Genomic DNA, 12,630 nt, shown 5'->3' with positions numbered 1-12,630 from the left:
TAGTCACCATGTCCTACATTTTTATAAAGCATCATCAGGCCTACTGTACACACGTCACATAGCTCATGAAAGTACTGGTACAGGTGACAATCAATGTTTCTGTGTATGAAACAAAGCTGCCCCCACATCTTCAGTGGAGGAGGTGTGGGGGGAAGAGAGAGAGGTGGTGTGTGAGGGAGGAAATGGGATGAGCTGAGGAAGAGAAAGCAGAAACCGGAAGCAATCTATTTAAAGCGCCCTGTGTGTGTTTATACAGTTTGAGAGAAATGTCAACCAAACCCCAGCCCAGCCCAGAAGGGGATCTATCAGTTGCATGTTTTAGCTCTCTCGCTAATCCTGTGCTATGATAGCACTAATCTGTGTTAATCCCTACAGTGTAAACAACTGCATTCAGGCCTGGCCGAGATTAGTTCAGGGCCAGTTCCCATCTGAGGGCTGTGGGGAGTGCATCGGGCCCCAGAGGAGAGGATATTGAGCTATCCCCTGAAGCACAGCTGCCCATCAGGGGGTCTCATCACAGAAACTAGAGAACAGAGGGCAGAGAATCCCCCTCCAGTGTCCACTTCCTCTGTGAGCGGAGTGTCTGCTGAGCAAAGGGAATGATGCACGCAGTACATTTCTTTGTGCTGGAACAGGATCTACTACGTCCTAAATTCAGTGGATGTGTGATCTGGAAGGGATCTGCACCATCTTAGCAGCAGGACTTAACATTTTAATTCTCGAATCTGATATTACCTGTGCTGTTGTACGTCTTAGATGTTCATAATGGAAAAGGCCTAATGTAGTTTTCCAAGACCACTATGTTGCAGAGAACATATAAGATTTAGCACAATAAGAAACTCTGCAGTTTCTGGTTTTATATTGTTTTAAAAGTTATAAATGTAACATACAGTACAGTTGTAACAATTTTTACCACAGGGATTTTGTAAACAACTGCTGCAAGAAACCTGTTATCATAGCCAGGCCTTCAGTGCTCCATTATCATCATATTAAAAACCATAGGCCTTGTACTTGTATTTTTTTCTAGGATTTCACAATTTAAAAATCGAACACAGCCTGCATTCTTACTCCCTAAAGCTTTCATGTAGGAAGGGATACCCAAGCGATTTCATCTGCTAGGAAAGCTGCATTAAAGACACATGCAGCCCTGTGTTCACCCTGCATTATTTGTAATTTCACAGGCTTCTAATTGATAACAAATTAGCTGTGGATGCATGTCATGGGCTAGAGGAGATAACATTCTGTAAAGAAGGCAAAAGGGCAGGCAAAGATCAATAGCCATGGGGATCGATGGTTTAGTGACACCCTTCCTAATCAAAGAACCACCATGCTGCTGACTCTCTATGCACAACGATTTCATCTCAGGTGCATAGGCTGTGTTTACACACGCGATTCAAAATAAGAAAAAGTAGAGGGACGGATGTGGAGACGGTTGAGGGCAGCCACCATAGCAGCAAGAGCTATGGGAACTTAGAGGAATTGTGTAAAGTGTGTGTGTGCTGTGAGCCTCGGGTGAGTGAGAGGGCCGGACGGTAGGTACACGGGCCACAGCCCCAGCACAAAGCATCCTGGGAGCTGGGGCATAGATGGGTAAAGAGAAAGGGTGGAGTGAGGAGGGTGGGCAGGGGGAGAGGAAGAGGCTCGGCAGGGTCTCTGTGTGGCTGGAGGAAATAGAGAGCACTTGAGTGCACCCTGAAACGCATGCCTTCCCCGACGAGCAAGGTTGCCAAGGGGTGGGTCAGCAACTAAACGGCAAATAAGAGCAGGAACAAGTGTGAAGAATAATTCAACTGAAGTTCACCGATCAAATTTACACCAAAGAGGAGAATAAATGAAACAATAGCAGTAAAACAATGAGTTTTTCTTTTTTAAATCTACAGAAATTTCATATTAAAACCAAGACTTTGGTTTATTGATTTAAAATTGTTTAACCATTTTAAAATGCACACATGCACACACGCACGCACAAACACACACACACACACAAATGGATGCGCTCAGACATAAAGAGACAGAAGAGAGAAAAGACAGCAGTCTGGATTTATAGAGACGGGTGTTAGAAAGAGGAGAAATGACACACTTACTGTAGACTACACACACTGTCACGTGAGTTACAAAATACACACAATGAACCTCATTTATCAAGCTGGATAGGAATGAAAACAATTTCACAGAAGAGATTACACAAAAAATGATATTCACTAAATCTAGTACATTTGGAAAAACCTTTAAAATAAAAACAATCTCAAACCACAGCATCTGGTCAATATAGAAAAAGCTCAGTTTGTCCTGCTCTGGCAGCTGAATGAATGCCACTGAAGTCAATAATATTTTGGCCTCTTCAAGTGCTGTGACACCACTGGATATGCTGCTGAACACTCATTTATTTATGTATTCTAGTAGATGTGATTCAAAAGTACTTCAACGCCTGCCTCAGAGAAATTCATCTATTTGTTTTATAAGCATCTCTTAAACACAAATCAGCTGTGGTGAGCATGGTAACTCATGGGTGGTGATCATTTATCAACACACACGTATATACACACACCTCTTTATAGCCAGAATACATTTTTTGTTTGGCTTAAGCAACCTGCACTCTTGATTTTACACAAAGCTTCATCAGTGAAGCTCAGTGTGCGTAAAAGTCACATTTCCATAGATTATAGTGCAAAAAATATAAACAACTGTGTCTTTGCCACTGGCTCAAGCCTGGCATGTCTGTTACATATGGGGATAATTACACAGAGTAATCAGTTAGTGTGCGCACACTCACACACACACACACACACACACACACACACACACACACACACAGCAACAGCCATTAGTTCTTTAGGGAGCATGTCCTCACATAGGGGAGATGCTAATTGGACTAATTAGCTACTCAGTGCTTTTCTCATCACATCTGTGTGTATTTGTGTGCGTGCGCGTGTGTGTGTGTGTTTGTGTGTATACTTGTTGCTACCTTTGGTCACTGTCATCAGAGTGCTGCCGTTTGGATCCCTTCTCATATCTGTTTAAAGTTGTGTTATCATTAAAGAATAGGGGTGGTTGTGACCAATCTAACACACACACACACACACCTACAGCAAGCGCTGATAGGGCCAAGGAAGGGGCTGACAAGAAGACTCTCTAATTTAATCTAACTCTAATTCAAGCCTAATTCAAGCCTACAGATCATGCCAGCCAGATCTAACATGGCCACCTACGGTGTCTGATTGCAGTAAGTCCTGCTTGTGAAATGCCCTTACAGCTTCCACCCCTGCACACACACACACACACACAAATGCATGTACAGCACGCAGTCTGTTAACACATTGTCATAGCACATATATGGAACACCGCAATAACTGAAACCTTAAATCTCCAATGTTTAATTGTGGTTAAAGTGAAGTACATTTAGGGAAAGTTTTTTTAAGGTCTGGGTGTCCAGGAGCCAAGGAGTTTTGAGTGACAGCTTAATTAGGGCACACTGCTTCAGGACGAGGGGTCACAGGAGAGGAGAGTGTTGCCTAATCGCCATTAGAAACTGAGGGGCGGAATGCGGTAGGGATTAATGGGAACCAGTGTCAATCCCCGTCAAGATAGTTTCCTGTGCAAGTGTGTGTATGTGTGTGAGTGTGTGTGTGTGTTGTGAGTTCTCCCTGGCTGAGCGCTTTGCAAGCTTGTGTTTACACACTTGCCAGTGTTTCCTGTCCTACTCAAAGCCAGGGGCTATTTACCCAACGTTGACAGGCGTCCATGCGAGCACCCATCCATGACCGGACAGCCCCCCAGCTGCTGCTCATAACACACACACACACACACACAAAAACACACACAGTCCCCTCTGCTACAAAACCCGCACATAATACCTAAATACACCAAACCCCATGTACACGCACAATAAATGGCATTGAGGATCCATTCACACCGAAGTGAGATCAAACCAAACACACATCAAACCAAAGGAAGTGACACAGTAACACTTAAAACAATAAAAACATTTGATGGGCGTTTAACTGTGATGAAAAACTATGAGTAGCTGTTGGGGAAAAACTCAGTATAGGAATTTCATATAGTACATGTAGGTCAGACCCTGGCCATGTGGTCTATAAGGAGCATTCGGTTTTAATCTACACGTTCATTCCTTCACCTACAACACAAAGCAAACACCTAAAGCAGTTACTACACAAGTCACTGTTTCTAAAATCCACAAGGTAATGTCAGTAACACTGCTACGTCTAATCTTGCTCGTGTATAATATCAGTCTGCTGCGATTCTGGGAGAGGAGCGAAAACGGTACAAGTTTGAGGGGGAAGATGTATTGGAGGGCGTGAGGAGGGGCGCTGTGGAGGAAATCATTAATTCCAGCATGGCCGAAGAGAGGAGTCTGCTTCAGCTCAACGCCAGTGCTCTTTTCTTTTAGGCTAATTATACCACTAATTCAGCTCATTAGAGCCCAGCCGACTCACAGGTAATGAACTCTGACAGGACGAATCTGTCAAACAGACAGTGGTGAGCACTCACCTGCTCATGCGCACACACACGCACACACACATAGCCAATCACACATACACACTCATTCATCTTAGTGCAGTAATTAAATAAAACCCATTTACACACAACGGATAATGTGAACTTTCTTTCCAGCCACCTCTAACACAGATCTCAGTCCTGATTCACGGCGTGTAAGAGCCAGTTAAAGATTCAGTCGTGGTGAAGACCTTCGTACCACTGCGTATTCAGCTTCTCATGCATTGATGCACATGAACATCCTCCTATCTGAATCTACAAGGGATAGAAAAGTGGCAAAAGTGAACCCAGGCCATTTATTAGCAGGAAAAAAAAAGCCAGTAACAATTTACTTCTAAAAGAGAATTTTGCTTCTTCTTCAGAGGTGGAAAAATACATGAGTCTGAAATCAATTATGCTCTCCAGCTTAGTCGTTAGCTGCCCTTGGATAGACACAGATAATTAAACTCTGTGCTTTTTATTACAGGCAGATTCATTGTGACTGAGCTCAGAATCAGCCACTCTGGAGGCAATGGACCACATTGATATGATGTTACACACACATCTAAAGGAGCACGCTGTTGTGGAAGAAGTGTGCACGAGTTTAAAGTATACTGATAAGGTTCTGAGAGAGAGAGAGAGAGAGAGAGAGAGAGAGAGTGAGACAGAGAGAGACAGAGAGAGAGAGAGAGAGAGAGAGAGAGAGAGAGAGAGCGAGCGAGCAGACATAGGGTTAATAAACATCGCATAAATCCTCCACATCACTCTCAATCAATATATTACTGGCTCAGTTAAACCCACTGACTTTTTCTTACTACTTTCTGCAGTTAAAGTAAGTGCTATAAGTGCTGTAAAATAATTGAGGTGCTTCAGGAGAGTCGGGGTAAAAAATAAGCGTCAGAAGTGATTTGAGTAGATATTTTATGCCTGAGTGATTTTTGAATCAAAGCCACTGCAAGCCATTTCAAGCGCTGATAAAAGCAATTCCTCTGATCTAATCTAATAAAAGCAGTCGGACACGGCCAAGCTCAAACGCTTCACATCCACAATCCAAAGCAGTGTAAACAGCACAACTGTCAAAATCCATATTTTCAACAAAAAAAACAAGACAAAAAGGAATCATCGTTAAACTATGAGACAGTATATAAATACTGTATATATAAAACAATTAGATGAGTCAGGCGGAAAACCTGGCCATTACTTCGGCTTTAGTGCATATTAACATAGCTAGTCGTGAGGAGCGGGGCACAACGGCACGCTGATTGGCTCGTGTCAGCTGGTTTAATGTCAATACTAAATTGGAAGCCTTGTTAACCTGGTTGGGACATGATTACAGGCAAAAGAGGACAGTCATGTAAAAAAATTAAAAAAAAATCTTGTCTCATAAGACTAATCTAATCTAGGATTTCGTTTTTTATTCAGATAAATTCAGATTCGGAGAGCCAATTATTTTTCTGGCCGAGATGGGAGAGGAGCGTTTAAAATGCAGCCCACGGGCAAGCTCATACCACCGAACTCATCAAGAGCGAAATGGCCAGAGAGTGACGCACACTGGACAGCTAGTTAACGCTGATGAAATGGTTCTCAGTGACTCGTGGCATGTAGAGGAACGAGAAAAAGCAAAGACACACAGGCAAGATAGACAAGTCATTTTAGAGCATGAGCAGCAAGATTTCCTCTTTTGGGTTGGAGAGTATTTTCGAAGGAATTACTGATTACTGATTGAATGGTGTGCAGGATCTGTGACTGGTTCTCTGGGTGATGTGAATTGAGACGAGGTCGGTGTGAAGCTCACTAACTCTGGAGTAATTACTACACCTCTCCCCCTCATCCTCCAGGATCCCTAGGGCCTAATCTGAGAAGGGCTTTGGGGAGGTGCACCTGAACCCCGTTCCGGAATAAGCGGCGCGTTTAATTTGAAATCTGTTAGCGCTGCCCTTTTTGAGACTGATCATCGGCCATAAAGACGCTCTTTTTACCTACTTAGTGTTGAATTATTATGGCCTAGGCATTGGTCATGATGAGGCATGTGGCTAAACGAGTCTGGCTCTGTGTGTGTGTGTGTGTGTGTGTGTGTGTGTCAGACCAATATCTCAACTGTCAATTTAGGATGATAACCACACAGGACCAGGACACTGATCAAACACACACCCACACTCAACTCTGCTATGCATAAGGCAACAAATTAATAACTGAACATTCCTACAGTGAAAGCAGCTTAAATAATATGAAAAAAGAAACATTTTGTGAGCACACATACACACACACAATGACACTAACGATAGCTGACAGGCTACAAAACGTCAGCATGAAGGCAAGGGTTGGCAGTGTCGGCCGCCAATGAGCACCACCCTCCCAATAAGTCACCACGAGGCGCAATTAGCAGAGCTGTCACTCCAGTGCTGCCTTGGCCACTAATACAGCTCGGCACCTTGTGTGTGTGTGTGTGTGTGTGTGTGTGTGTGTGTACAGGAATGTGGGCGCTCTGGTGTCCATGACAGCATCACACTAATTAAAACAATAAGACTTAGATGCAGCCCGGCTGATACCACAGAGTCCCTGTGCCAAGTCCTAAATCTTTACTTTCATTCTTTACTTAAAAGCTGTTCGTGTGTGTGTTTAGAGAGACTGAAAAAAATATAGAACACAAAATTTTTTATCTAAATATTAATGTGATATTTATTCACAACTGTTACAATCATTGTGTGTGCTGATAATTTAATAACTAAAAAAAGTTAAACTCATTTTTATGAGGAGTGACAATAATTCTGGAGGCCATAGAATGTCATTCTCTCTGGATATGCAATGATCACTAATAAAGTGACACAGTTTATGACACAGTGACACAAGTGCACGGGGTAAATACCCCTGTTAAATACACTTCACACACTACGGTCAATATTTCCTATCTGTAACTCACAGATATTAGTCCTGCACTTCCTCCAGAGAGATTTAGAAGAACCTGTTCAGCACTGTATGTTTTTACAGAACAGTTTTTCCCCCAACGCTGGTACAACCTCTGAATAAATAATGCTGGACAAAGAAGAGAAAGAAGCGATATTTTAAACATTTTGTAAATCGGTGTGCCAAACTGTAGACGAGACTCATCAACCAGAGCCGTCCGTTCCTTGATCGGCTTCTCTGTGCTGGCACCCAGGTGGTGGAATCAACCACTCAGGACCGTCTTCAAACCAACACTTCAGATCTCTCTCTTCACCAAACACTTAAATGAGCACAAATTTCAATAAAAAAAAATCCCTTGGCTTGTGTGCATTCTTGCTGAGAGCTTTCTTAAACACCGACACAGGAATCTCACATGTTTTTGTTGATCATGTTGAAACAAATATCAAGCCACCAAATGTTGCTCTTTGTGTTTGTCGGGAAAAATTGAGAAATACTAGACACAAAAGAAGGCAGTTTCACCATAAACAAATGGAAACGGTAAGAATCCTAAAACAAAATAGTGCATGACTGATGTTTTGTATATTTTATATACAAAAAAAGGTAAATATTTTTTTATTGAATAAATACAGTACAAAATTTGATACAAAAAGTAGAACATAAGTTAGAAGAGCGTGTGTGTTGTCCAAGATTTAAAAAGAGCCACAGAAATAAAACGGAACAGAAAAACCCCACTAATGACATTTTCCTCAGAAAAGCCATGAACACAACCACTCCATGGGAACATGGCTCTCCATAGTCATACCTGCCTGAGGTTTGAGTGGTGCAAGAATGAGGGATGATCTGGGCCAAGAGGTAACGGGTACTTCACTCCACCATCCCCCACTCCAAAGCGACCCTAATTGAAAGGCGAGAACGACCCAGACCTTGACAGGCGGGAGGTCAGTCTAATTGCTGCTGGCCATATTTAACATTAAGATAATCAGCCCATTAATTACCCTTTGGATCATTAAATCAGTCGCTTGCAAAATGAAATTTCGGGCTCTATTACTCACTTGAGAGACCACAAGGGAGGGTTTTCATTTATCAGCCACCAATCCTGAACACAGCAGAGGTGCTTTTGCATGCTCGCTCTCTCTCTCTCTCTCTCTCTCTCTCTCTCTCTCTCTCTCTCTCACACACACTCTGCCTGCATCTCTCTCTCTCTCTCTCTCTCTCACACACACACACACTCTGCCTGCATCTCTCTCTCTCTCTCTCTCTCTCTCTCTCTCTGCCTGCATCTCTCTCTCACTTTCTCTATCATGCTCTCTCTCCATTTCAGTCACTAACAATCACTGTAATGCTGCTGTGCCAAAATATGTTTACACTGTCAATCAAGGAAGGTGAAAAGATGAAAAAAAAAAGAAAGAAAAAAAGTGATGTCTTTCTCCCAATTTTCAAGTGTTTGTTTTGTGAGCCTGCCTGCTCTGTAACCTCAGATACAAATAGTATCTTTAAACAGTTGTACAGAGTTTCTATATACTTCCTGTTAGCTTGACCCAAGCCACAGAACCGCTGCTCAATAAATGCTTTTTCTACCATTCATTGTAAACTCTCTAGACTGTTGCCTGGGACAATGCAAGGAGATTAGCAGTTTGTGATGTACATAAACCAGCCCTGAAAACACAACCATTCCCAGAAAATTCACTGCTTTCCCATTCTGAGCTGAAGCTCTCAGCCTGCTTCCACATGACTGGGTGATGAAATAAGGGTATGAATGAGCAAGAGTATAGCTGTTCCTAATAAAATGTCTGGTGAGTATATTAGTGAAATTTTATACCAATATATTAACTACAATTAGAACTACAAAGCTAAAGTATATTTTCCTAAATGAAACAGAACGATATGTTGGGTTAATCTGTGTTTCAAACAGTCTCTCACTCCGGGATTTCATTTGCGTTTTTATCTATTTAGACTCATCTATTCGGACGCCTACAAGTTTAATCAATTCAGCTGTCTGGGAAAGTGAAGACGGGGGAGCAAATTATGTGCAACACAGCTCGGGCTACTGACAGACCTACTTTTCACCCTGGCCAAACATGATCACATACCGACACAGGAAACACACTCTCAGTTATAATAAAACTAACTGAAAAAGGAGAGAGAGAGAGAGAGAGAGAGAGAGAGAGAGAGAGATAGGACTGTACAGATAGTAAACATCTTGGCATGTACAGGGAAGTTTCATGGTTCACAGTATGTACATTTAAGTTTTCATTCAGTTTTATTGTCACATTTAGTTTGTGTATTTAAAAACCACTGCAAAAGTGCAGGTTTTAGCAGGAAATAGTGTTGACAATTATCTACACCTCTATATAGCCATTTCATATTTTTCAGATTTCAGGTAAAAATTTATTTCAGATATTTGTAGTATTCTCACATATTCTAAATAAATTGTATGCCTGAAATTTGGAACTGAAATGTCACCCTCTACACACGAAGCCTTTAAATGCATGGCGTGTTTCCTAAAGAGGCTCTTGGTCTTTTAGAGCAGTACGGGGCCAGTCAAGAGCTACTTAGGAACCGGTAGAATAGACGCTATTGACAGTGACAGATCAACGGCTGACGTGCTGGGCTCCATAGCGCGGGTTAATTGAGATAGTATCGACCACTGCTGTAATCTTTCCCTCACACGTGCAGGACCACAGAGCTCTGCGTACATAAATAAACGGCCACAAGAGGAACAATAAACGCATTAGCGCATTGATGCTGTGCAACTGAAAATGGCGGATCCATAAGGAAAGATTTTCGGAGGGGGCTGAGTAATTAAAAGGTGCTGCTGGTGAGTAATGAGGTCGTCTCGAAACGGGGAGTCGATAATCCCGTGGCTGGCAGTCAGCTCTAATTTGTTATTATGGCTGGTGAAGCCGGACCCCCTTGGCCAATAATTACACGGGTAAAGATGCAGGAAAAGAGAGACGAACACAGCGAGGGAGAGAAAAGAGAACTGCTAGGAGTTTGGGAAAGTTCAACAAAGTAAAAACAAATGTCACTGGATAAGTTTTCAGAACATTTATATTTTCAAGCCATAAGATGTACCTTCACACCATCTACTACTTCCAGTTTGATCCTGTTTGATGTAGAATAAGTGCTCTGAAGAACTGAATAAACACATATATGAAAGGTACTTCTCAACAAGCCGTATCAGAGTGCACAGATTCTTCAACATTAGACTATAATGATTTGTAAGCATACTGTGTTTAGTGATTAAAAGATTCTTTTAATTAAATCTGACTGAATATCAGCAGAAAAACCACATTATTCTGGCTAAATAAATGTATGTGACAAAATCATGGCACTGGCACCAACAGTTTTCACCTTCTTCTAGTGTAACGTTAGAGATTCGTAAATATTCAAATGCATTCAAAAACTAAATTTGTTTTAATTAACGGAGTATTTAAAGGATCATGTGTAAAGGAATCTGATAGTCAACTCAACTCTGCTATTGTCCACTCAGATAAGGACAATATTCACTAGTAATTACTTGTCCCCAGGCGTTTCCCTCCTCCAGTGACGCACTGCTGATTTTTAGATCGCCTTCCAGCGCTGGAATTGTTAATTGTATATGGCAATATATAAGTGTTAAAGTATAGATATTTTTCCAGAAGTGTATTCCAGGTTGTGAGTGGTTTGAGCAGTGCAGGTTTAGTGTGTGGCCTGCCTGTCTGATCTAAAGATCAAATCCTTGCACTAAACCACTACTGGACCAGCAAGAGCTTTGCTGTGATCTGCTCAGCTGTATGCATCTGCCATGTGAATAAAGGTTCAGTCTATATGTTCATCTAAAATATTTAATGCTTTGTGCAGTGTGAGGCTGACAAGCAATGCATATGAGAGTGTGAGAGCAGTATAGGTAAGACACCCATAGAGCTGATTTAAAGGAACTTGGGGCACTTTGGGTAAACGGTAATGCAATGATTTCTTACCTGCTGGCGTCAGGTGCGAGCTTTAGTCGACCCTGTGCATTGGCCTCCCACACAGTATTGGCCAGGTCATTGCCGATGGCAGACATGACCTTGATGAGTTCGAGAGGCCACTCGTCCAGGTCGAGAGATCGCACGCGGGACAGGTGAGTGCCGAGATTCCGGTGGATACCTGAACACTCGATACAAATGAGAGCTCCAAGGTTCAGGCTGGCCCAGTCAGGGTCTGGAGGGTGAAACACAAAGAGAGTGATTGCATCTTAACAAAGGATATAGTTTACATTCACATTACTAGAACAGATTAACTCACTTTGGGCCTCGCAGTCTGCGCAGCGAGAGTTTCCTCTCATATTCCTGACTGACTGCAGTGCAATTGCTTCAGACTGGCTGGTCAGACGCGACTGTAGAGCAACACACAGGCACAATCATATTTTTACAGTTCTTCCTGTAATTATAAAATCATTCCTGACTATACTACTATTATTTTGGATCAAAGACCTGTAACTGGCATACACTGACCTGAATAATGCAACATTAAAATAAAGTAAGAAATAAGAAAACAAATGGGGGAAAAAAACAAGAGAAATAAATAGAACGGAGGCACAGTAAAAGGTTCTCTGAACATCAGGCATCGGTGGTGGCCTGGGGCGTAAACACAGCAAGCCAGCAGAGAACTGAGACTGGAGCGGGGATCAGGCAATCCGAGTGGGGCCATATTAGCCTGAAAGTAATTGCCATTTGTAATTGTGTGTGGTGGAGATAAGTTAAGGTGGCTGCAGCGGTGACATTTTTAAGCGACAGTGTATACAGTGGGTGAACAACAAATGTTTATTTAAGCAGAAAAAAGAGATCATTGTACACCAGTCAATTCATATTCTACTTGATTTGCAAACTTCTATGCTTTCTATTTACTGTATTACTGTAGGCCAAACTATTTTTATTTTAGTTTCCTAAATTAATACTTTATTCTAATCTAGATACAATTTAGTTTAATTCTCACTTCTGATTATTCTTACAATTTGCCAGATCATGTCAAAACTTTTTCCATCCTCAGTAAAAAAGTTTCATGATGCATAATGAACACAAAGAAATGTGGGGGGAAATAATCAGAAACTTAACTTAAAAAAAATAAAAAAAATAAAATAAGAAAAATGAATACCGTACAATAATTTATTTGCATTAGTGTGCACACCCCTAAACTAATATTAATGTGAAGCACCTTTTTGGGTAAGAATCAGTGTGGAACATCTTGACTTATGTGCCACATCTTGGT

The 12,630-nt window shown here is 41.8% G+C and overlaps 1 protein-coding gene across 3 annotated transcripts in view; it reads right to left on the bottom strand.

Annotated features, from left to right (window-relative positions):
• Positions 1 to 12,630, bottom strand: part of agap1 (ArfGAP with GTPase domain, ankyrin repeat and PH domain 1) — a 136,207-nt gene that overhangs the window by 5,278 nt on the left and 118,299 nt on the right. For all 3 annotated transcript variants that reach the window (XM_060868566.1, XM_060868565.1, XM_060868564.1), the window contains 2 exons: positions 11,668 to 11,758; positions 11,361 to 11,583 (listed from right to left, as the gene is read on the bottom strand). In XM_060868566.1, the coding sequence (XP_060724549.1) occupies positions 11,361 to 11,583; positions 11,668 to 11,758 (314 nt within the window). The remainder of the gene's footprint in view (positions 1 to 11,360; positions 11,584 to 11,667; positions 11,759 to 12,630) is intronic.

Source organism: Tachysurus vachellii, chromosome 4, assembly GCF_030014155.1.
Source record: "Tachysurus vachellii isolate PV-2020 chromosome 4, HZAU_Pvac_v1, whole genome shotgun sequence".
NCBI classification, from domain to species: domain Eukaryota; kingdom Metazoa; phylum Chordata; class Actinopteri; order Siluriformes; family Bagridae; genus Tachysurus; species Tachysurus vachellii.
The sequence above is the reverse complement of the archived record's forward strand: the minus strand, read 5'-3'. Positions and strand labels throughout refer to the sequence as shown.